Source organism: Mobula birostris, chromosome 23 (genome assembly GCF_030028105.1).
Source record: "Mobula birostris isolate sMobBir1 chromosome 23, sMobBir1.hap1, whole genome shotgun sequence".
In the NCBI taxonomy this organism is placed as follows: domain Eukaryota; kingdom Metazoa; phylum Chordata; class Chondrichthyes; order Myliobatiformes; family Myliobatidae; genus Mobula; species Mobula birostris.
In genome coordinates, this window is record NC_092392.1 from 15,256,260 (window position 1) to 15,282,780 (window position 26,521).

General features: G+C 39.7%; 2 protein-coding genes across 3 annotated transcripts in view; one reads left to right on the forward strand and one right to left on the reverse strand.

Annotated features, from left to right (window-relative positions):
* fbxl13 (F-box and leucine-rich repeat protein 13) overlaps positions 1-18,052 on the forward strand; it is a 165,365-nt gene extending 147,313 nt beyond the window's left edge. Inside the window, 3 exon segments of the mRNA XM_072241187.1 lie at positions 4,433-4,567; positions 10,386-10,549; positions 17,041-18,052. Of these exon segments, the coding sequence (XP_072097288.1) occupies positions 4,433-4,567; positions 10,386-10,549; positions 17,041-17,170 (429 nt within the window). The 3' untranslated portion in view covers positions 17,171-18,052.
* Positions 18,053-25,515: 7,463 nt separating this feature from the next.
* The window catches only part of fgl2a (fibrinogen-like 2a), a 74,504-nt gene continuing 73,498 nt past the window's right edge, over positions 25,516-26,521 (reverse strand). For both annotated transcript variants that reach the window (XM_072241623.1, XM_072241626.1), the window contains exon 8: positions 25,516-26,459. In XM_072241623.1, the coding sequence (XP_072097724.1) occupies positions 26,344-26,459 (116 nt within the window). In that variant the 3' untranslated portion in view covers positions 25,516-26,343. The remainder of the gene's footprint in view (positions 26,460-26,521) is intronic.

The window sequence follows — 26,521 nt, forward strand, 5'->3', positions numbered from 1 at the left end:
CATCCTGCCACTGAAAACAAGGATGTTGGATATGTAATCTACATCTCCTGCTGCACAGTTTCCTAACCGGATCAATGTGACTTTATTTTGATGATCTCCAGGTTTAAGTGGTATTGTTTTGAGAGAAATCTAAAAAACCACCTTAGTCACCTCCTAAAACTGACAAAATTTTTCAACAGTCATGATTTGCAAGTACAAACTGCCTATCCCTGATCAGCCAGAAATAGATAATGTGCCTCAGCCACTCAAAGAAATTTGTAACTTCCCAATAAATGTTAGAGTAACAATTTTCCTCTCTCTTGATGATTTTAGCTAGCGAATTCTTGTGTAAATTTCCAGTCTAAAGGAAATTTTCTTGCAATGAGAGAACTTCGAAAGATTAGGGAATAATTAGGGGATTGTCAATGTTATCACCTATTTCCTTTACTTCTCTAGCATCCAAAACATCCTTTGAATTGATCACTCTTTCATAACATTTTAGTTTTTTACTCAGCTCTTGGTCACTGGACATTACGGGAGCACTATACACAATAATTCACTATTGTTTCTTTTCTCACATGCATGATTTTCATTTCCTATTGTGAAATATCGAAGTAAAGAACTGGCAGTAAACATCTTTGCTTAAACTGTACAGTTGAAGTAAACATAGATGGTTGTTTGAAAATCTGTAACAGAAACCAAGATTTTACAAATCCCAATATTTCCAAATATCTTGAAAGCCTGGAACTTGTCATATTAAAGACAGAATGAAAAATAAACATTTCCGTATAATTAATTGAAAGAGAGCATTTTGTAGTATGCAATAAGGGATGATATTTTCCAGAACTTGAGGTTTCCTTGTGTAACCACACAACAGTTTAATTAAATTTGCTCATTTGGGATGTTTAACAATTAAATTAAAATGATAGGCTGAATCTCAAATTTTCAACATAGACGAACAAAGGTAGTATTATGGATAAAAATGCAAAGAAAATTTATAAAAGGAACCAAATTATTTCCAAACACCAATATTCCCAGTTTTAATGGAGGTCATTTGTCCCACAGAACATTTTAACTGTAACAATGATTTTATGCCTTCATTCTAATCTCATTCAAATTTTAAATTATATTCAGCATGTCTTCTCAGGCTTTGGGACATTTGGCACAAAGTTAAATTCATGTTTGTAGGCTAGGAGGAGCAGAATTGTTTCTTGCCAGTCCAACAAAGATCAGTAGTATATTCTCAGCCCCATGATGTGGCTGTTTCCCCATATTGCATTATGTATTGCAATCACATCTGTCATTTTACACCACTGACTAACACGACAATCCAAATCCAAATCAGTATTAGATTCAAACTGATCAGTATTCCTCACCCCTACTGTGATCCTGCAGCTATTTGTTCCTTCACACTGTTGATCTTCCCAATAGTTGGATTTAATAGAGCTTTCAGAAACCACTCTTTTCATAACTGTTTATGTACTGTTTTGAGTATTCTACTCTTTTGAAAGTTGTTTGAAGTATTGGATAAGATTTGAAGGGGAATAGAGGTTAAGAATGAACCGAGACTACTGGATATGGACTATTTTATTAGAGGAAAATAATTTTTAACCAAATTTACATTCTTCAATTGCTTTGATATACACTGAAAGTATTTGCATTTGAAAGCAATAAAGAAACAATCTAAATGTAAACAGATCTGGGAGCTTAGATTATGGAGAATTGGAAAATGCCAGTTTAAAATCCATAAATTTTATGTGAAACCAGGTCATCAAATAAGACAACCCAAAAGTGGTGATTATATGCAACAAATGACAGCAATAGCAATTGAAGCAGCTTTCAAATAAATACCTGCAGAATGGCTGTGTTGAAGGACAGGTTTTTCTGTAACATGTGACTGCAGTGGTCTCCATATCTGAGGATTTACCTGACATCCCCCCACTTTTTTGACTCTTTCCCGGGATGGTTAAGTCACCCAGATTGCAATGGATTTTATTTACACTTGGGCTAGAATTGATAAGAACGACACCCTATCCTTGATGGAGTTAAGTGGTCTTACACAATAACCATTACAAATTCTATTTTTAGATTTCAGACTAATTTAATGAACCAAATTTAAATTTGTCAGATGCTTTGATGGTATTTAAGATCATAAAACCATATGATACAGGAGCAGAATTAGGCCATTTGGCCCATCAAGACTGCTCCACCATTTCATCATGGCTGATCCATTTTCCTCTCAGCCCCAGTCTCCTGCCTTCTCCCCATATCCCTTCATGCCCTGACTAATCATGAATCTATTAACCTCTGCCTTAAATATATCCAATAACTTGGCCCCTGCAGCTGCCTGTGGAAACGAATTCCACAGATTCACTGCTCTCTGGCTAAATAAATTCCTCCTCATCTCCATTATAAATGGACATTTTTCTATTCTGAGGCTGTGTCCTCTGGTGTTAGAGTACCCCACCATAGGAAACATCCTCTCCACATCCACTCTACTGAGCCCTTTCAACCCTTGATAGCGTACTCTCTGAAATTCTTTTGAATTCCGTTGAGTACAGGTCCAGGACCATCAAGCACACCTCACATGATAATTTTTCAATCCCAGAATCATTTTCCTGAACCTCCTTTGAACCCTCTCCAACATCAACACATCCTTTCTTACATAAGGGGCTCAAAACTGCTCACTATACTCCAAGTGAGGCCTCATCAATGCCTTATAAAGCCTCAACATTACATCCTTGCTTTTATATTGTCGTCCTCTCAAATTGAATGCTAGCATCACATTTACCTTCCTCTCCACTGACTCAACCTGCAAATTAACCTTCAGGGAATCCTGCATGTGGCCTTGAAGTCTCTTTGCATCTCATATTTTTGTGTTTCTCTCCATTTAGAAAATAGTCTACACTTTTATTTCTTCAACCAAAGTGCATGACCATACACTTTCCAACACCGTATTCCATCTGCCATTTCTTTGCCTGTTCTCCTAATCTGTCTAAGTCCTTCTGCAGCCTCTCTGCTTCCTCAACATTACCTGCCCCTCCACGTATCTTTGTATCATCCACAAATTTGGTCACAAAGCCATCAATTCCATCATCCAAATCATTGACATATAACATAAAAAGAATCAGAACCAACATAGACTGCAGAACACCACTAGTCACCAGCACAACCAAACAGAAATGGCTCCCTTTATTCCTACTCTTTGCCACCTGCCAATCAGCCACTGCTTTATCCATGCTAGAATCTTTCCTGTAATACCATGGGCTTGTAGCTTGCTAAGCAGCCTCATGTGTGGCACCTTGTCTCGGCCCAAAACGCTGATTTCAAGTCATTGCCAGTCCTGCCAAAGGGTCTCGGCCCGAAACGTCAACTGTGTTTTTTTCCATAGATGCTGCCTGGCCTGCTGAGTTCCTCCAGCGTTTTGTGTGTGTTGCTTGGATTTCCAGCATCTGCAGATTTTCTCTTGTTTATGAAGGATCCTTTTATACGCATTCTTTACCTCCTGCCAATCATCCACCACTTACCCATACTAGAATTTTTTCTGTAATATCATGGGCTCTTAACAACTTATCAAAGGCCTTTTGAAAATCCAAGTACACACCATCCACCAATTTTGCTGTGTATCCTGGTGGTTATTTCTTCAAAGAATTCCAACAGATTTGTCAGGCAAGATTTTCCCTGACGGAAACCATGCTGACTACAGCCTATTTTACGATGTGCCTCCAAGTACCCTGAATCCACATCCTTAACAATCTTCTCCAATATCTTCCCAAACACTGAGGTCAGAACAACTGGCCTATAATGTCCTTTCTTCTGTCTCTCTCCCTTCTTGAAGAGTGAAGTGACATTTGCAGTTTTCCAGTTCTCCAGTTCTCCAGAATCAATTGATTCTTGAAAGATCATTACTAATGCTTCCACAATCTCTTCAGCTACCTCTTTCAGAACCGTGAAGTGTAGACAAATCTAGTCCAGTGACTTACCTACCTTCAGACCGTTCAGTTTCCCAAGCACCTTCTCCCTAATAATGGCAACTTCACACACTTATGCCATGTGACACTCTCAAACTGAGTTTGAACTGAGTATGCAAACAAGAGGAATTCTGCAGATGCTGGAAATTCAAGCAACACACTTTATCAAATTTGCTGGTGAACGCAGCAGGCCAGGCAGCATCTCTAGGAAGAGGTACAGTCGACATTTCAGGCCGAGACCCTTCGTCAGGACTAACTGAAGGAAGAGTTAGTTCTCTTACTAACTCTTCCTTCAGTTAGTCCTGACAAAGGGTCTCAGCCTGAAACATCGACTGTACCTCTTCCTAGAGATGCTGCCCGGATTGAACTGAGTATGTTCAGGTCATTTGTTTACTTCTGCCCTGTCTTCTTTTCTTGGCTCTGGATGTAGCAAAGTTTTGTAATTTGTTCAACATTGAAAAAATGTTATTTTTCTGTTCAAGAAATTCTACCATAAGATGCACAATCTGGAATACTTGGATATCTCTCATTGCCTCTCAGTGTCTGATAAGAGTGTAAAGACTCTGGCTTTCTGTTGCCGAAGGCTCATTTCATTGAACATCGCTGGATGTCCAAAGGTACACTTAGAGGTTGAACAAACATTTTTGTTTTGAATACCACTTCTCTTTTTCCCAGCGTTCTTTCCTTATTTGTCCTTCTTAAGTAAAACAATTGTTTCCAAGAAGGTCACATAATTAGCCTGATCCCAAGTCATTTCCAATGCTATTCTTGGCCAGCTGAAGTTTAGTTCTCTAATCTCTAGCATGGCTGTTAACCTTCATTTAGAGTAAGTTGCAGCTGGTCAGCACGTAGCTTAAATTCAACTCCTTATACACTTTGGGCCTGCATAACAACGTTCAGTGCTTATATGTGATAGGCTAAAGAAAAGGAAGACTAGCTACATACAAGTTTGAAGTATAGTAATTGCAATATAAATTATTACACACTACTGGCTCAAACAAATTATTAAACATTTCAACAAAATGTTAATAAAGCCACTTTTATGTCTTCAGGTATACTCAGTGGCTAGTTTATTAGGCACATGCACAACTGCTCTCCTGTGATTTTCAAGCACAACAGTGTCTCGAGTTTACAGTGGATGGTGTGAAAAACGAAAACACATCCGGTGAGGGGCAGTTCTGTGGGTGAAAATGTGTTGTTAATGGGAGAGGTTAGAGGAGAATGGTCAGACTGGTTCAGCATGGTCTGAGATTCTCAAAACATCCCATTTGAAACCAACAATCATTCCGCAGACAAAGTTACTTAGATCACATTTCTTCCCCATTCTGATGTTTGGTCTGAACAACATCTGAACCTCTTTACCATGTCTACATGCTTTTATGCATCGAATTACTGCCACATGATTGGCTGATTAGATATTGCATTAATGAGCAGATGTACAGGTGTACCTAATAAAGTGGCCACTGAGTGTATTTCTATCTTCCATGTCCTTGCCAATTTAGTCTCTTGCCAATTTATCTCTTCAAACACCACACTGTTTTATATTAGCATTTGTATTGATGTCCTAACCTGCTCATTCTTATCTGCCTATTAACCAATCCTCAATTCACCCCAGTATATTAACTACTATATTATGTGCTCTAATTTTGTTTTATAATTTCTTTTGTGGCACCTTGTCCATGTTAACTGACCAATCCTATTATAGATTTTGAAATGCACTGCCACCGCATGATAACAGATTTCAGCAAATTCCTTTTGTTAATGTCAGGCTAGCAGATCCATGGTTTCTTTTCCCCTCTCTTATTCTTAAATAGATTATATTTGCTATTTTCCGATCTAGCCCACTGAATATTTCCCTCACTAGTTTTGTCAAGATCTTTCTGAAAATGTCAAAGTGCACTGGTTTAATGTTGAGAAGGTACATCCACATCCAGGAATCTCCCTGGTCCTCCTCCAGTGCTCTAGATCTACAGAATGGGTGTCAGAAATCCCACCTAATTGGATTTCCCAGCAACCAAAATGCCATGAATAGTAGAAGTATTAACCAATTTCCCCCGGGATCAATAAAGTATGACTATGACTATGACTATGAACTCTCTTGTTCCTGACAATCCACATCCTTGCACTATTAACAGCACATGCTTGGAAAACTCAGCTGGCCAGGCAAAACAGAAAGGGAAAACCGGGACCAGCTGGTTGAATATTTGATTCTGAAAACATGTGTGTGTGTGTGTGTGTGTGTGTGTGTGTGTGTGTGTGTGTGTGTGTGTGTGTGTGTGTGTGTGTGTGTGTGTGGTGGGGGGGGAGGGGAACTGGTCAGATCATATACCTTTATATGATCAGACCTTTAAAATCTGAAGTCAGACCCAAATCAGCATCCATCCAATTTAATTAATTCAGCAGCACATCATGGATCGACTGTTCCTGTGCACACTGTTCTGTGTTCTATCTCGCCCATTTCCAGCTTTAACAAGCCCAACAATTGTCTTCTGCTTGAATGAGGTCATGGTTGAAACATAATGCAAATATAATGCAAGACATGATGAATATACCAAAACCGTGTGGTATCAAGGAACAAATAAAATTAAGGTCATGCTTGACTTAAAGAGGTAGCTGCAGAGACTGTAGGTGCATTAGTGGGCTTCCAAAAACTTTAAATTCTGGAATGGTCCCAATGGATTGGTAGATTTAAAAAAATTAACAGTCAAACAGCATCCAAGAAAAGACACAGAGAATAAATGGTACTCACTCATAGATAAGTAAATAGGCAGGGTGGTGGAGAAGTTTCATGTAGAAAATATAAGGTTATTCATCTTGGTTCAAAGAACAAATAAAAAAATGTTTCTTGAAAGCTGATAAGATTGTAAATGTTGGCTTATGAAAAAGGAATTTAGAGGTATGTAACATACAGGAATAGCAAACATTAGCAGAGTTCATGTAATGTTGACCTATAATATAAAGGACATTAAAATAAGGACTGTTTGGTTCAATTGTACAGAATTTTGTAAACACCACGCCTGAAGAACTAGATACAGTTTTAGTTTCCATTTATCGAAGAAACATATACCTGACAGTGGAGTGCAATTTAACCGTGTGGGCCTCCGGTAGAAGTGAGTGGGCTATAAAGAGAGGTTGAGCACAGTAGGGCTACATTCATTGGAGCTTAGAAGAATGAAGGTTGTTCTCAGTACAACATAAGGTTCTAAGATGTGTTGACATTAGAAATACTGAAGAATTGTGGTTAGTGTTAGTTTCAAAGCCGGGCATAAGGACTTATATGAGAAGATACACTCGTATTGAAAAGGTTGTGAATTGTTGGAATTCTGTACCACAAATGCTCAGTTATAGAGTCATAGAAAAATACTGTGCAGAACAGGCCCTTTGGCCCATCTACTCAATATAAACCATTTAAACTGCCTCTTCCCATCAAGCTGCACCTGTACCATTAAATCTACAGCAATTGGATGAGTCTTTCTCATTAAAAGAAGCATGTAATATGGAAATTTAATCTAAATGAAAATACAGCTGGTGATTAGAAAAGCTAACATTATGTTTATGGCTTGAAACAGAAAAATTTGCAGATCCTGAAAGTCTTAAATAAAAATTGAAAGAATAAACTCTTCTCAGGTTTTCAGCCAGGTACAGGTATCAATTATAACTGATGTTTCGATGACAAACTCTGTCATCTTCCCTGATGAAGGTGGCAGAGTTTGTTAACAAAATGTCAGTTATAATGGATACCTGTACCTGCTGGGAGCCCCAGAAGAGTTGTCATATATGCTGGGAAAGCACTAGATCCATTTTTAAAATTGGAAGTTTTAGAAATCTTTTTAAAAATTAAAAGTATTGGCAATACAGGCAGCAACTGTGGAGCCAGAAACAGAGTTAACATTTCAGGTTGAAGGCCTTCATTCAGAACTGAAAAATTGAGAATATAAGTCAGTTTTAAGTTGTAGAGGATGGGAGGTGGATGGATAGGACAAAGAGAATAACTCTGATAATGAAATACCACAATTAACCCTGATGAAGAACTTTCAGTCCAAAATGTTAACTCTGCGTGTCCTTCTACAGATGTTGTCTCGCCTGCTGAGTATTACAGTAATGGGTGAGTTGTCTTACGAAGAAAGTTTGGGCAGACTAGGCTGTATCTCCTAAAGTTTCAAAAACTTGGGAGGGGACTTGATTGAAACATATAAGATCTGAGAGGTTTTGATGGAATGGATAATAGAGAGGATATTTCCTCATGTGGGAGCATCTAAAACTAAGAGGCATCTATTTACACACAACATAGAACAGAACAGTATAGTATACACCCTTCAGCTCACAATGTTGTGCTGAACTAATTAAACCAATGACTCCTTCTTCTTGACATACTGACCATATTCATCCCTTTCCTGCATATTTATGTACCTATCTAAGAGTCTATTAAATGCACCTATGCCATCTGCTTCTACAACCAACACACCTAGCAGTGCATTCCAGATCCCCACCACTCCTTGTGTTTAAAAAAAAGACTTGCCTTCCACATCCACTTTGTACTTTCAAGTTCAAGTTTATTGTCATTCAACCATATACACATATACTGGGAGATGAAACAACGTCCCTCTGGGACAAAGGTGTAAAACACAGTACATATTACACATAAAATAACATTAACACAGTAATATTAACTGATAATAAAAGTTGGTAGATGTACAAGTTGTAATAAAGTGCATAAATGACATATGGTTAAATATACAACTGTATGATACTACTAGCACTGTCATAAATAATATACAATGGGAGGTAGTAGAATGTTCAGAGGTCTCACAGACTGGGGTAAGAAGCTGTTTCCCAGCCTAACAGCCCTTGTTCTTATATTCAGTTTGACTGTAGGAGGTCAAAACGATTGTGAGATGAATGGGAGTGTTCCTTGACAATGCCGAGGGCTCTGTGAATGTAGTGCTTCTAGTATATGTCCTGGATGGGGGAGAGGGGTGTCAAGAGAGACCCCCCTCTCATCTTAAATACCTGCCCTCCAATTCTAGACAATTAATATCTGGGGCTATCTATCTACATTTTGTATAATTTTATAAACATCTATCAGATTTTCCCTCAGCCTCCTCTGATCCAGAGAAAATAGCCCTAGCTTATTCATCCCTTTTTATGGCACTTGTCCTCCAAACCAGGCAGCATCCTGGTAAACCTCCTCTGCACCCTCTCCAAAGGCTCCTCATCCTTCTTATAATGAGGCAGCCAGAATTGAATGCGATATTTTAAATGTGGCCTAACTACAGTTTTATAAAGCTATAATATAATTTATGGGCCCTTAAACACAGTGTCTCAACTAATAAAGGCAAGTATGTGCCATATATCTTCCTTTACCTACCTATCCACCAGTGCAGCCACTTATAAGGAGCCATGTACCTGACTTGAAGATCTTTCTGTTCATCAATGTTGTTAAGGATCCTGCCATTAACTGCATACTTTCCCTTTCCATTGCATCTTCTAGAGTGCAGCACATCACAATTGCTTAGATTGAACTCTGCCTGCCACTTCCCTGCCCATATCTATAACTGATCTATATTCCACTGTATCCTCGGCAATCTTCTATGCAATCTACCATCAATCTTTGTGTTATCTGCAAGCTTACAACATTTTCATTCAAATCATTTATATAAATGACAAACAACAGAGGTCCCTGTATAGATCCCCATGGAACATCACTAGTCACAGAACTCCATCTGGCCTAAGACCCATCATTTAAGACACAAACTAAACAATTTTGTTTCTCTCATAAGGTCTTGAATTTTATGAACTTATTTCCTCAAGGGCTGATGGAGGTAGACTCTGAATATTTTCAAGGTAAAGGCAGATATATATATATATTCTGAAATCTCAACTTGCATCTTTTGCTTCACAGATGCTACGTCATTTGCTGAGTTCTTGCATCATTCTGTAGATATATTGTTGATAATCAAGTAGCTGAAATGTAACCTTAATCAGTTTAGATGCAGATTTGAGGATATAGTGAATTTACCCATTGACCTATTCTATGGCAGAGCAAGCTTGAGGGGCATATGGCCTACTCCTGCCCTTAATTTACATGTTTGGATGAGTTGACAATTTTGCAGTGGACGGTGAGTTTCCAAGACCAATAAGGGAAGTGAAAGCAGTTTCAGTTATTATAGATGTTTTTATGCCACTGTTTTTGGACTGGGAGGATCAGAAATATTTACAACCTTAATATTCCTTACCTATCATACCATGACCAAACAAAGATTCTAACACTGAATCCCTCCCCCTATCTTTCATTGTCAGAGATGAGTACACAACCTAGGCTAATAGTCATAGTAAATTAGTCCCTTGGGGTAGTTTTGTGCTGACTGTTTTAACAAAATGCTGCATTTACAAAATGAGATTTTATATTTTGTTTTGTGTTTATTGATCCATCAGATTACTGACTTAAGTATACAATACTTGGCTGGAGTTTGCCATTATATTTACTTCTTGGATATCTCAGGTTGTGTCAAGCTTACTGATTCAATATTTCAATTCTTAAAGAAAGGCTGCAAAAAGCTACGTATCCTCAACATGCTGTATTGCTCACAAATCACAAAGTAAGTATAATATTTGCAAGGGTTATTTGAGTCTTGTGTTTTACTTGTGCTTATACATACATTCAGAGAACAAAATCAAAATAAATAATTACCCAATTTGAAAATAGAATCTCTGTGAGTTTGACTGGTTGCCGAATCTACAAAAGGGCATTGCAAACAATAATGCCAGCCGGTGGTGTAGTGGACTTCAAGGCGAGTGGTCCTGAGTTCAAATCTGTGCTGGGTTGAACGTCGAGTTAGCAACATGGCCTCGCAAAAAGAAAACAGGCAAACATGCTAAAGAAATGACAAGGTTGCCACCAGATGTGCCATATGGCACAGAAAGGAACAACAAACAATAATATCTATTTCTGCAACTGATCTCAGAGCACTTTGAAAGTGGAAATATGGAGGGGTGGAGGAAGGGTGTGGGTCAAACAGACAGTCTTTTTGAAAGTATTTTTGATAACAGACTGAGGAAAGTGGACTCTGTGGTAGTTATTTAAGTGACATACAAAACACTGCAATGTCAAACAGGAAGCCATTGACCTCTCCTAACCCCTCAAAGTTGTTCTATTACTCGTTTGATTGATGGAACAACCTCAACGGGTTAGGAAAAGTCCACGGGTGGGAGTATAGTGAGAACCCACAAGATGCTCACTTTGTGGTATGAGTTATTCTGATTTTTAAATTCCATATAGCACTTTTTCCTTCCTGAAACTTGCAGACCTGGCATTGGGAGAAGCAGACAGGAGTGGGATGTACAAATTGACCCTCAGATGCTTGCTGTTTATTTAACATAGGTTCAATTGTAGGCAATGACTATGACAACCAAAGAAAATGTATGGCCAACTATTCAAAAATCCAAAGACTCCTTCTTGGACCTAGGCTTTGCACTCCTGCTTGACTTGACCTACAAGTCAGTATGAAAATAATTTTGCATCACTTCCTTTGGGTGTTCTGTCTCCTGAAATTGTTTAGCTCTTAAGATTTGTACTATGTGGGCCTCTGTCAATTCAGTGTGGTGGCACCAGTAATGCTAGGTGACTTTACTATTTGAATATCCTGTAAAGTTTGCCTGAAATATTGCTGAGCAGAATGCAGCAGCCAAAGATAGTAAACCAATTCAGTCTAGCTTTAATCCATTCTTGATAAGCAAGTGAGGTTACAATTGAGATAGCCTAATCAATTTGAGGAGGATTTGCATGGGAGCTGTCAGTGGATTAGTTCAGTTTTACCTCCATTCATGGTTGCTCCTGTATTGTAGCATTCTTTATGTTCATTCTACTAAAAATAGTGATATTTTGGCAGTCCATCTAAACTGCCAAGCCTTATACTTAAGGGAGATTTTTCTCCAGATTTCTACAGCAGGATGACAATAGGGGATAGGGCTGATCTTCGTTTGGTGCATGCCTGGGCATTAAATTCTACAAGTGATAGTAACTTGCACTTGTTTTTTTACAATGCAGCAATAACTCTTAGCTGTTATGTAAACTGCTATTAAGGGAGGCAATTTGAGAAGTTTATTATTACGTTCAAATAGGCTGCAGAGGGTTGTAAATCTAGTCAGCTCCACCTTGGGTACTAGCCTACAAAGTACCCAGGACATCTTCAAGGAGCGGTGTCTCAGAAAGGCAGCGTCCATTATTAAGGACCTCCAGCACCCAGGGCATGCATTTTTCTCACCATTACCATCAGGTAGGAAGTACAGAAGCTTGGAGGCTTACACTCAGCGATTCAGGAACAGCTTCTTCCCCTCTGCCACCCAATTCCTAAACGGACATTGAACCCTTGGACACTACCTCACTTTTTTTAATATACAGCATTTCTGTTTCTTGCACATTTTTAATCTATTCACTATACATATACTGTAATTAATTTACTTGTTTATTTTTTTTGTTTGTTTATTTATTTACTTATTTTCTCTTCTGTATTATGTATTGCATTGAACTGTTGCTAAGTTAACAAATTTCACGTCATATGCCGGTGATAATAAACTTGATTCTGATCTGACATAAAGTGACCAAGAAACAGACAAATATTAAATAGAAAGGAAGAAACCATCTTGTCCAGCAAACCCATCTCTGAAGTTGTATATGAATATGGACTTACTTATCTACTTATCTGATTATTCAACCCTCATCCTGTAATACTTTCTCTTTGGAGGAACAACAATATTTGAGCCAAGTTTAGCAAAAACTAATATATTCTTTTTAATTTCACATCACAAAGAAGAATTCAAGGACACCACAGGAATTCATATATCCTTCTAATCACAGCTAACCCTCATATTACCATCCATAATTACGAATCTTTTCCTCTCAGGAAATTGCTGAGCTGCTGTTTTTAAAGCACTGAGGAAATTCAAACCCATCGCATGATTCAGTAATATGTTCCAGAAAGTGATGACTCTGAAAGTTGCTAACATCTAAGTTTATCATCATACATATGTCTTTAATATGTATGCTTAGTTCTCCTTGTACTACCCAAAATGAGTATTCTATTCAATGTACAGAAATTGATGCCTCCTTCATTGTGAATACCTTCATCTTATCAATGCTCACATCCAATCCTACATGATAAGGTAATATCTCTAGCTCACAGCTAATGTCTAATTTTTTTATTATAATTTTCTTTACCACAATTCCCAATATGTTTAAAAATGCCATTCACAGTATTAATGAATATTTCTGCTTTCCCTCCTCTAAACTTTGTTCTATCACCTATTATCCATTGAAGCCTCCAAGCAGTGTGCCACATGCCTCTGTCATAAGAAAGAAGCAATTATTATAGGGAACCATTCACTCTGCTATTTTCATTTAAAATCAAAGAAAGGAAAAAATTGATCAGTGAAATGACATTGTAATAACAGTTACAAGCACAAGTTGAGAAATTACAAAACTTGAGATTTAGAAATGGAGTCCCCTAATTTGCACAACACACACAAAATGCTGGAAGAACTCAGCAGGTCAGGCAGCATCTATGGAAATGAATAAACAGTTGCTATTTCAAGTCCAGAAGAATGATCTTGATTCAAAACTTTGGCTAGTTACGCATTTCCATAGGTGCTGCCTGACCTGCTGAGTTCCTCCAGCATTTTGTGTGTGTGTTGTTCTGGACTTCTAGCATCTGCAGAACCTCTTGTGTTTCTGATTTACACATCAGCACTTGCAAACATTGCTTCATTAATGTGCATCAATTGTGCAAACTTCTTAAATGAGCCAGTGGACTCAGAGACAAGAATTGAAGGAAAATTTGAACCAATTGTAATGCCAACTAACGTACACAGCTAACATCATAAGTTGGCATTGTATTGCTGTGAAATGAGTGCTTGGTAACAAATGTTATATAGTATATAGTTTTGAAAGGCACGGGGTTTTTCATTTAAAAATATATTTCAATTATTTGGATGGAGGAAATAAATGTAACATCTCCAGACTGGAAATGGTACCAGACTGAGGGAGAAGAAGGGGTTACAGGAGGTAGTGGTGGGGGTGGGTGGAGAAGTGTAGGCTGTGAGAAGGATACAAGGACAAAGAGGTAAATTAGACTCTTGGTGGGTGCAGATTATCATAGATTAAAGTGAGGTTATCTGCTTTGGCTATATAAACAAAATGGTAATAAATTGGAAAAAGGTAGTCATAGTCATAGTCATACTTTTTTTTAGCTGCGATAACATGAGTGTTATAGAACATGGAACTATACAGCACAAGAACAGGCCATTTGGCCCACTATGTTGTGGTGAACCAACTAAAAAGCGAATCAAAAACACCCCAACACTGATCCCTCCTACCTACACAATGTCCATATCCCTCCATCTTCCTTGCATCCATATGCCTATCCAAACATCTCTTAAAAGCCTCTGAGGTATTTACCTCTACCACCATACTAAGCAGTGCATTCCAGACATCCAAGGCTCTCTGAGTAAAAAAAAACTTACCCTTCACATCCCCTTTGAATCTACCCCCCTGTCACCTTCAATGCATGCCCTCTGGTATTAGACATTCCAACCCTGGGAAACAGATACTCTCTGTCCACTCTATCTATGCCTCTGAAAATCTTGGAAACTTCTAGCAGATCCCCCCTCAACCTCCAATACTCCTGAGAAAACAACCCAAGTTTATCTGGTCTTTCGTGATAGCGCATGCCCTTTAAACCAGGTAGCATCCTGGTAAACCTCTTCTACACCCTCTCCAAAGTTTGGCATACTTTCTACAGACAGGTGACCAGAACTGTACACAATACTCCAAATGTGGCCTAACCAAAGTTTTATAAAGTTGCAACACAATCTTTGGACTAAAAAAAGCAAGCATTCTATAAGCCTTCTTAACCACCTTATCGACCTGTGTAGCCACTTGGTTGGGTGTGTTTTTTCATTGATTCTATTGTGTTTCCTGTATTTACTGTGATTGCCCACAAAAAAATGAATCTATGAGTTGTATATGGTGAGATATATATATACTTTTACTTTTAAGTTTTGAACTTTGGTGTACAGGTGTACCTAATAAATTTCCATCACGTGCACAAGCCTCCCCATTGTCATACTTTATTAATTCCTTGCCCACTTTCTCTGGATTCAGGCAAAAATTCCATCCTTTGTCCTTCAGTGTTCTTAGCCTCTCCCTAATTACAGTCTTGTTTTAAATGTAAAATGCCTTGGAATTCTATTTAATCCTGCTTGACAAGGTCATTTCATGGCTTTATTTTAAGGCCTCCTGATTGCCTTCTTGTACTCCAGACTATGAAAGCAAGCATTTAGGTGTAGCAAGCAATTCGGAGAACAGATAGTATGTTGGCCTACGTTTTGAAATTGAAGTCAAGAGTGGGGATGTATTGCTGCAGGTGGATTGTGTCTTGGTGAGATAAAATATGACATTCTGTCTGTATTTTTGGTCTGTCTGAGAAAGGAAATTCTTGTCAAGGAGGGAGCATGACAAAGGTTTTCTGCACAGATTTCTGGGATGGCAGCATTGGTGTATGATAAGATTGGGTTGGTTAGGCCTATGTTCATTTGAGCATAGAATTGCATGAGAGGGAATCTCATAAAAACCTATAAAATTCTAACAGGACTGGTCATACTAGGTACAAGGAAGATGTTTCTGATAGCTGGAAAATACAGAACTGGGGGAACAGCCTCAGGTTACAGAGCACACTTTTAGGACCAAGGTGAGAACGTTCTACATCCAGAGGATGACGAATTTGTGAAATTCTGCACTACCGAAGGTACTTAAGATCATGTTATTGAATATATACAAGTGGATAGATATATTCCTTAATGCCAAAGGGATCAAGGGAAATGGAGAACTGGGCATTGAAATAAGGAACAGGGTACAGGTCAGCTACAATTGTGTTTGAATGATGGAGCAGGCCCAGGTAGTTGAATGGTGTACACATGCTCCTATTTTCTCTGCTTCAGCTATCTTACCTGGAAATGGGAGTAAAACCTACAAGAGTATCAGTGAATAAAAACCTTACATCACCATAACAAAGATGCTGGACATGGTTTTTGTACCTTCATGTCCTTCAATTGTCTACAATTTATCAACCAACCTGATCAATATCTTCATCATACTCATCCTTTTCCTTTGCTTCAGGGCTCTCAAAGCAAGAATTCAAGCGTCTAAGGACTAGATGGGATAGATTTTGTTAAATGTGTTTAGGAAAATTTCCATAATCAGTTATTTATTGCTACTTATTTATATTTGCATTTGCAGAGTTTGTTGTCTTCTGGTTGATCTTTCATTGATCCTGTTATAGTTACTGTCCTCTAGATTTGCTAAGTTTTCTTGCAGGAAAATGAATCTTAGGGCTGGTTGTGGTGATACAAATGAACTCTGATAATAAAATTTACTTTGAACTTTGAACATAGAAGTCCAAACGAGAGAGTGCACGATACTTGATCTCCTGTTAGGGAATAAGACAGGGCAGCTGACAGATGCTATTTTACTCATCTTTTAGCCATTGCATTAATGATTAATTTCTGGGAAACAAATTTAAAACCTGACAGGATTTGCACTGGAGGGGCTTTACGTGGAAAAAAAATGGCCAGCTTCAAACAGGTACTTCTGGATGTAAGTCACAGCACAAAATGTCTTGCAACTTACATAAGCCCAACTGTCTTAATAATATTTATTGATCCAATAAGTAGCTTTTAATATTTTATTGAAGGAAATATTTGTTGAATATTTCATTGAAGGTGATTGGATATGGAAGGAGAAAGGAAAATGTGGTATTCCTCTTCATCTGCATTCATTGTGGGAACTGTAAAAAGGCAATAGCAAAAGCCCTATATCCATCAATAAGCATAATTTTGTGCTAAATATTGAAACAAGTAGACTACGACCCAGCACAATGGGACTTTTGGGCAACTGTGCTGATCTGCATGAAACATATGCTTCACTAGATACAATTCTTTCTTACCTTCCTGTCCGCCACCTTTTAATTTGCATTCTGCATCTTCACTTGAGAATTTGCTTACTGCATCTAATAAATGTTCTGTTTCTCTAATTTAGGCAATCTGTCAAAGCAACAACAAATATTCAGCAATTGGAATATAGTGATGACCATCCTCCTGTATGGTTCGGATATGATGAACGAGGAAACTTCTTAGTCACCAAAAAGGACGAAGATGAAAGTAACTAAAAATGTAATGATCAGAGTTCTACAAATGCTAGAATTCCAGATATACAGTACTTAATAATAAGTGTACTGAATCTTTAACTATGACTGATTCATTTAGTATCAAAAAATTTAAAAAGCAGCACTATATTTTGTTGATGAAAAAAATTGAAGAAATCATAATTATCTTAAATTGTTTTCATACAAACTGCAATTATAATTAGAGCTGCATCAATAGTGTATATGTTTCTAAGCGATAACCGTAGTATGTCAGGGGTCACAGGTTGCAGTTCTTTATGATTTATTTTACACAATTCTCACTTACTTAGGCTTTTTTAACCTGACTATTTCTAAACTTGATGTCTTGTTCTACTCAATCTTCCACTGGATTTTCAAGTTTTTAAAAAATTTGAAATGTAAAATGAAACAGTGGTAAAAAAAAATCCATTAAAACAAAAAGTTGTTTCAAATGTTGAAGGTCTTCATTAAATTAATATATAACTGAATGAAATCATTTGAGCTACAGAGCTGAACATGAAAAACCTGCTCTAGATTAATATTCAAAGCAAAAAATAAAATTATATCTGACAGGAAAGATCAATGACTGTCATATGTGGAAACAATAATATGAATCCACTCCACTGATTATCTATGTGTTATGTACGACATGAAGCCTTAATGGAAACATCTGTATGATTAAGCATGTGAAAGTCCATACGAGGATAAGCCACTTATTTTGCAAGTTCTTGATGACCTTTCATTAAATTTGATTTGCTGCAGCTTTTTCTACTCCTGCCACCTGTACGTAACTGCTACAACGATGGCTCAATGGAAAGGTTGAAATATGAAAGGTGTGGTGATAGGAGAGGAAACTATTTTTATAACATTTTGTGTGTACAACAATAAAAAGCAATCAATCACTCTGGTTTATTTAAGTTTCTATCTCTATTGTTACAGGTGAAGAAGAGTTCACCCTTTGCAATCCGTTTAAGAACATTCCCCTCTAGTTCCTCCCTACTTTACCACTAACTGGTTTCTCCATCTGCATCTTTTGACCTGGTCGGCAAACATTTAAAGGGGCTACAACTCATGTTCCTGTCACCTCACCTCCACTTAAACCCTACTTTTCCCAGAATTCTTCTTTATAGCAGAAATATCATACCTCAGTCTCTTTCTCACCAAGCTCCTAAATTTTATTTATTTCCACCATGGAATTCAGACTCCATTTTAGAGAACCAGCTACTCCTTCATCCCTAAAATAACACAAGTTTTGGGTCCGCACAATGCTGACCCTCCAATTCCAACTTTGTAACCTTTTCTCAGCTTCAGTTCTTACAGTCGTAGCTCTGTAGTTGGGTACCCGTAGAAGTGTTACAGCATAGAAGGTGACAAATAGATAATCAAGTCTACACCAGCTCTTTCCAGGTTGACCTATAAATAATTCTCTTTCAAGTTTGTATTCACTTCCATTTTGAAGGCACTGATTGATTGCTTCCATCTTTCCCATTGCTATTCCCTGGGTAAGTTTTTCTCTCTCGCATTTATTTCTTTTTGATCAAAATATCAAACATCCACTTGTTCTAAGATTCAATGACACAGTGGTAGGATTAGCTTTCCCATTTATCCAAACCAGGCATGATCTTGTACTGCTGTATCAAATTCCCATACGACTTACCATGCTTACTTTCCATGCCCCTCTATAACCTCACCTCATTCCTAAACTATGGCAACCTGAATTGAGTTTGAGATAGTTTGACCTCCAATAACCACAACCATCTTTCTTTGTGCAAGGTAGGATTCTAGTAATTGAAACATTTATGCGTTACTAAATGACAATAAAAGGGGACTGCGTGTCCTCATAATCATAATCATAATTTATGCATTACTAAATGACAATAAAAGGGACAGTGCCTTCATATTCATAATCATAATTATAATTTCCCCCATTTCCCCCTTTGTCAGAGCTAATTAGTCAAAAGGAGTCTTAATGTCTAGTCTGTCATTCCTATCTACCCCTGGAATTCAGCTTTTGACTCATGTTTGGATCAACACACTGAAGAATTTGGGAGCCAAGTGATCCTGAAAAAACCCATCAACAAGCAGGCAGCATCTATGGAAATGAACAAACAGTTAATGTTTTGGGTTGAGACCCTTCTTCAGGACTGGAAAGGAAGGGGGAAGACACCAGAATATAAAGATGGGGCGAGGGGAAGAGGGATAGCTATAAGGTGATAGGTGAAGCCAGGTGGGTGGGAAATGTAAAGAGCTGGAAAGGAAGCAATTTAGTAGCAAAGTGGACCATAGGAGAAAAGGGAGGAAGGGGGACATCAGGAGGAGGTGATAGGCAGGTGAGAAGAGGTAAGAGGCCAGAGTGGGAAATAGAAGAGGAGGGGGAGGGAATTTTTTTTTACTGGAAGGAGAAATTAATATTTGTGCCATCAGGTTGGAGGCTCCCCAGAGGAAAAATCAGGTGTTGCTCCTCCACCCTGAGTGTGGCTTCATCATGGAACAAGAGGAGGTTATGGATTGACAAGTTGGAAAGGGAATGGGAATCAGAATTAAAATGTCAGGCAATTGGGAAGTTCTGCTTTTGCCCGGTGAAGCAGAGTTGCTCGATGAAGCAGCCCCACAATTTAAAATGTGTCTGACCAATGTAAAGGAGGCTGCATCAGCAGCACCAGATACAATAGGCAACTTCAGCAGATTCACAGGTGAAGGGTTGCCTCACCTGCAAGGACTATTTGGAGCTCTGAATGGAAGCGAGGGAGGAGGTGAATAAGCAGGTGTAACATTTTGGCCACTTGCAGTGATAAGTGCTGAGAGGGAGATTAGTAGGAAGGGACAAATGGACAAGGGAATCACAGAAGGAGCGATCTCTGTGGAAAGTGGCGAGTGAGGGGGAGGTAAAGATGTGTTCAGTGGTAGGATTCCTTTGGAGATGGTGGAAGTTGTATAAAATGATGTGTTGGATGTGGAGGCTCATGGGATGGTAGGTAAGGACAAGAGGGACTTTATCACTTTTAAGATGGTGGGAAGATAGGGTTAGCGTGGATGTCCAAGAAATGGAGGAGATGCGGGTGAGGGCAGCACCAATGGTGGAGGAAGGAAAACCCCATTCTTTGGAGGAGGAGGATATCTCTGATGTCCTGGAAAGGAAAGCCTCATCCTGGGAACAGATGCAGTGGCGCCAAAGGAACTGAGAAAAGGGAATAGCAATTTTACGGAGACAGGAAAGAGGTATAGTCAAGATAGCCATGGGAATTGGTACATTTATAGAAGATGTCAGTCACAGTTTGCCTCCAGAGAGATCCAGAAAGGGGAGGGAGGTCTTAGAGATGTGCAGGGTGGAAGTTGGAGACAAAATTATTGAAGTTGACTGGCTCAGCAAGGGTGCATTAAATGCAGTTTTAATCAAGCAGAGAAGAGCTGGGGAGACTAGGATTAGGGTTAGGGACTAGCATTAGGGGTAGGGTTAGCAAGCAAGGAAGGCTTGGAACATGGACTGTTCTACGTAAGGGGTTCCCAACCCTTTTTGCAACAGGGACCGGTTTAATATTGACAATATTCTTGCGGACCGGCTGACCTGGGGGGGGGGGGGGGGCGGGCGCTGTTAATCACGACCAGAATATAGGTGATAAGTCAACTATAAGTCACTTATAAGTGGCTAATAATTTCTAAAAGGGTTTATCTAACAAATTTAATATTAAACACAGCGCATATTTTCTTCGCATGAACATAGTGATGTCAATTAAGTCACTTATAAGTCAATAGCATCATAACATTTTAAGTAATGCTTGGATATTAAACACACAGTGCATATTTTCCCTGTATGAACATATAAAGTCATTGCAACACACCAATATCGCTTAATCAGTGGGAGCCCTGGGCTTGTTTTCCTGCAACAAGATGGTCCCATCGAGGGGTGATGGGGGACAGCGATACTCGAAGGGGCTTCCTTATGTCCAGTCAGTTCCGCAATTTAGTTTTCATTGCATTCATTGCAGAAAACTCTGCCTTGCACTGATATGATGTTGGAAATGGAAGCAACATTTTCAGTGCTTTCGTGGCTATCTCAGGATATTCAGCTTGACTTTGATCCAGAATGCTGGCAGAGATGTTATGTCAAACATACTTTTCAGCCCGCTGTCATTTGCAAGCTCGAGGAGTTGATCTTTTTCCCGCGCTGACATGGATGATTCACCGGGGACATTCACAAATGAGTCACGGGCCCATTCCTTTGCACATCCTGGGTCACTGATAACCTCGCGTGCGTTCAAGTTCAATGGTGTGTGACAGGGAATGAGGAAAGGTGCAGCTGACTCATATCGTTTCATATCACCAAATCATATCGTTTCCTCGCGGCCCAGTAGGACATGCTTTGCGGTCCGGTAGTTGGGGACCACTGTTCTACGTAGCGGACAAAAATGCAGGCATAGCTGGGGCCCATGCAAGTTCTCATGGCTACCCCTCCAGCCTGGTGAAAGTGGGAAGAGCTGAAGGATAAATTGTTGAAGATGAGAACCAGTTCTGTCAGCTGGAGTATGGTGGAGGGGCAATGGTTGACTTTTATTGAGAAAGGAGCAGAGTGTTTTGACTGGGGATAGAAGTCTGGACATCCATAGTGAAAATGAGACAGTCGGGGCTAGGAAATTGAAAGTTAGCGAGGAGGCTGAGAGCATGAGGAGTGTCGCAAGTGTAGATGGGAAGGGGCTGAACCAAGGAGGATAGAAATGAGTCGAGGTACGATGACACAAGTTCAGTGGGGCAGGAGCAGGCAGAGACAATAGGCCTACACAGACAGCTAGGTTTGCGGATCTTGGGTAAGAGGTAGAAGTGAGCAGTGCAGGAGGAGGGAACTAAGACCCTGCTGGCAGTGGATGGGAGTTCTCCAGGTTTGATGAGGTCAGTGATGGTGTCAGAGACGTTTTCTGATGGTGCAGAATGGGGCCCTCTTCGAGGGGTAGGTAAGATGAGGTGTCTGAGAGTTGCCGCCTGGCCTCAGCAAGTTAGAGGTAAGTCCGCCACATAAGGACAGCACGTCCTTTGCCTGCAGATTTGATGGTAAGCTTGGGATTGATGTGGAGAGAGTGGAGGGCAGGGCTTTTAGAGTGGGTAAGGTTTGAGGAGGAGAGAGAAGTGCTGAAGTTGAGCCAGTTGATGTCTCATCAGCAATCAGTGATAAAAAGTTCCAGGGTAGGCAGAGAACCAGTGCAGGGTGTCCAAGAACAGAAGAGGGGGCTGGAGACGGAAGAAGGCATCATTGGTACAGGGTAGGGAATGCTTGCCAAAGAAATGGGCTTGGAAGTGCAAGTGATGGAAGAAGAGCTGGGTGTTGTGGCGGGCGCAGAACTTACCGAGGTGCAGGTGAAGGGCAACAAAGGTAAAGCCCTTGCTGACGACAGAAGGCTCTCAGCGAGGGGAAGGTCGGTGGGAACGATGAAATCACAGCAGGGATTAGAGTTGGGATTGAAGGGGGAGAGGTGTCGTAAGAAGTGGGAGGATTTAGATGTTCAGGGAATGTAGGGTGGGAGGAAGATGGAGGTTCTGAGGATCCAAGAGGAAACAGTGGAGCCTGAGAGACCCGGGGTTGGAGAGTGGCAGTGGGGGGAAGGGGTTCCCAGGGGCCCAGCAGCAGCATTCGCAGGAAATCAAACTGACAAAATTAAACAATGTATACACAACTTCTGCAAGAAAGATCACCATTGGAACAGAAAAAGGTCCATTTCAGTGCAAAGTCATCACAATGTTGCTAATCTAGGTTCAGTGTTGTTCCATTTTGTTCAGAGCTGAACAGTGGTGTGGGATTTCAAGCTTTGTATTTCCTGCTCAATGGGAGCTGTGAGAAGATGGCATGTGCTGGATGGTGGTGATCTTTGATGATAAATGTTGCCTACTTGAGGCAGCACCTCCTGATGGTGGAGGAATGTACTTGTAATGTATTGGACAGAACCTGCTATTCTCTACAGCTTATTACATTCCTGCACATTTGAATTGCGGTATCAGACCATGGTTCAATCAGTCAGGATACTTCCAACAGCACATTTGTAAATGCTTGTTAGAGTGTTCAGTGACAAACCAAACCTCCTTAACCTTCTAAGAAAGTAAAGATATTGGCAAGCTTTTCTTCTGATTGCATTGATGTGCTGGGCCCAAGACAGGTTAACATCCAGGAATTTTAAAAGCTACTGACTTTCTCCACCGTCAGTCTCCAATGTAGACTGGCACATACTCATCCTCTTGCCCTTTCCTGAAATCTACAATCAACTCTTTAGTTTTTTACCTACATTGTGCAAAACATTGTTGCTGAGGCACCATTCAAGCAGATATCCTATCTTATTCTCGTAAATTGACTTATGGTTGTGAAATGACACAGAGTAAATAAAAATGGCTAAGGACTGGCATGTGGGATGGTGGGGATCTCAGAATTATGTTGAAATGGATCATTCACTCAGCACTTAGAGCTTAACATGGTTGCACATATCCTTAATCATTCCTATTGATGAAGATGAGGATATTTTTGAAGTCTTCTCCTCAATAGTCACTTACTTTCCCATCATCATTTACAACTAGATACAGAAGCTTCAATCACATCTATTTGTAAACACAAGATAATCTGCAGATGCTGGCGTCAAAGCAACACTCACAACACGCTGGAGGAACGCAGCAGGTCGGGCAGCATCCGTGGAAAAGATTGGTCGACGTTTCGGGCCAGAACCCTTCGTCAGGACTGAAGGGGGAAGGGGCAGAGGCCCTATAAAGAAGGTGGGGGGAGGGTGGGAAGGAGAAGGCTGGTAGGTTCCAGGTGAAGAACCAGTAAGGGGAAAGATAAAGGGGTGGGGGAGGAGATAGGCAGGAAAGGTGAAGAAGGAATAGGGGAAAACACAACGGGTAGTAGAAGGAGGCGGAACCATGAGGGAGGTGATAGGCAGCTGGAGGAGGGGGCAGAGTGACATAGGGATAGAGGAAGGGAGGGGGAGGGAATTACCGGAAGTTGGAGAATTCTATGTTCATACCAAGGGGCTGGAGACTACCTAGACGGTATATGAGGTGTTGCTCCTCCAACCTGAGTTTAGCCTCATCATGGCAGTGGAGGAGGCCATGTATGGACATATCCGAATGGGAGTGGGAAGCAGAGTTGAAGTGGGTGGCCACTGGGAGATCCTGTCTGTTTTGGCGGACGGAGCAGAGGTGCTCGACGAAGCGATCCCCCAATCTGCGTCCCTACCTCCCTTCCTCCACCCTTTTATCTTTCCCCTTACTGGTTTTTCACCTGGAACCTACCAGCCTTCTCCTTCCCACACTCCCCCCCACCTTCTTTATAGGGCCTCTGCCCCTTCCCTCTACAGTCCTGACGAAGGGTTCCAGCCCGAAACGTCGACCGATCTTTTTCACGGATGCTGCCTGACCTGCTGAATTCCTCCAGCGTGTTGTGAGAATCACATCTATTTGTTCTAAGATCACTTAGCCTTGTTAGTGCAGGTAGTCCTGTTTTGCAATATCACCGAATTGCCAGCTCATTTAAGTGCGCTTAGTGCTACTCCTAATATGCAATTTTGAACTCCTTAAAGAACCCCCAGACTTGATAATAGTGGGAGTGAGGCACATATTACAGACTATGGGGGAGTACATTTCTGCTGTTTCTGATGGTCCACTGTGTCTCTTGGATGCCCAATGTTCAAATGCAGTTATGAATCTGATCCCAACATGATTGCTGGGCCATACAATGGAGGACATCTTCAGCACAAAAATAAGACTTTACCTTCTCAGGGTCTGTAGAGTGGTTACTTATATCAAGGCTATTATGGATAAATCCATCTGCTACACATAGGACAAGTTCGAGTTATCAAGTTATCTCTTAGTTCACTCACTGTCTGCTGTAAATGCAGCCTTGCAACTACAGTATCGTGAAGCCAATACTTGTGAAAGTTCAGCACCTGTCTGCTCTTGCTACTTTCAGCTCAACTCAGGAATGTGCTTCAGAAGCTAAGATCTAATCGTTGGTAGCAATCAGGAGGTTTTTTTTTTGTTACATGGTTGACCTATGATTTTAAAAGGTTGGGAGACAATGTTGAGAAGTTCCAGACCTGTTTCCTCTTGCCTGCTTGTCACTATTCTGCTACCTCTCGTGTCTCTTGCCAGTGTGACAGAACATACCCAGGGATGTGAAAGAGGAGTCTGTAACTATATGTCAGGCTATTGTTTGACTTGTCTCCAGGGTTAACGCTTCCAACTTAGACACAAGTCCGAAGTGTTTGTGAATTCAAGTTTGCAAGGTTTACTGGGCTAAGAGTAACTGTGCCCAAATTCTGTGCTCGAGTCAAAGCCAGGTGACTTTCAGTCAAAACTGTTCAGTTTTATTATTTCTCTGTTTTAATGTTTCATTAGTAATTGATTCTTAAATAGCTTCTCCCCCACCATACCCAGGTCATTAGTAAATGAGACGGGACTCTACAACAATCATATCATCATTATTAACACTAGTTGGTTTTCTTCCTAAATTCCTCGATTACTTAATCACTACCCCCATCAACCTATCTGAACTATGTATCTGTTGTTTTGTGTTGCAAACAGACGTTATGCATTGAAGGTTCTTCATAACCTGTAATTTGTGAACATACTTAGTTTTAACTCAGGTTTTTTAATGAAGATCAATAATGTCTTTTTTTCTGTTTACAGGCAAATACCATTTGGGTATTCAATTTTTACAAATATCAGTATAGCTCAAATACACTGGAGTGATTATTAACTATGAACATAGCTTTCACAGGTGATTAAACAAGTTTCTCAGGATAAAAATTACATAAGTTTCTCTGCAATACAGAAAATATTGCTCCTCAATATTCCTTGTCTATGTACACACATTACTTACTACTGAAAAGGACAATACGTGTCCAGGATTGTAACTTCACTGAAGTGGTGGTGACCACCCCATTTCCTAACTATTGCCTGGTTAAACTTTTCATTCATGCTGACTACAAAAAATTAAAATGGTACAAGTTGAAATATGTAAACAAGCACATGTTAATTAAAAAACCAGTTACAGGCAGGTTTTAAACAGCACTGAAATTACAGAACAGATTTAATTATTTTAAACTGTAAATAAAAATAAAAGTAAATGAACCTGAATACACAGAAAGCTGGCATTGATACAAAAATTGCAATAAAAAAAGAATTCTTAAAGTTCAAGTAACAACAAATTACGAAGGATTCAGTTTAATAGACTCAATCCAACTTTGGGTTTCTATGTTCAGCATTCCACGTACCGTGTGAGCCTCGATTACATGTGCACCTTCTCCTCTACCATTCAGAAAACCTGAAATCCCACAGGGAAAGTGAATTGGTTACTAAAATAGCTTTTTAATTTAACCTTCCAAA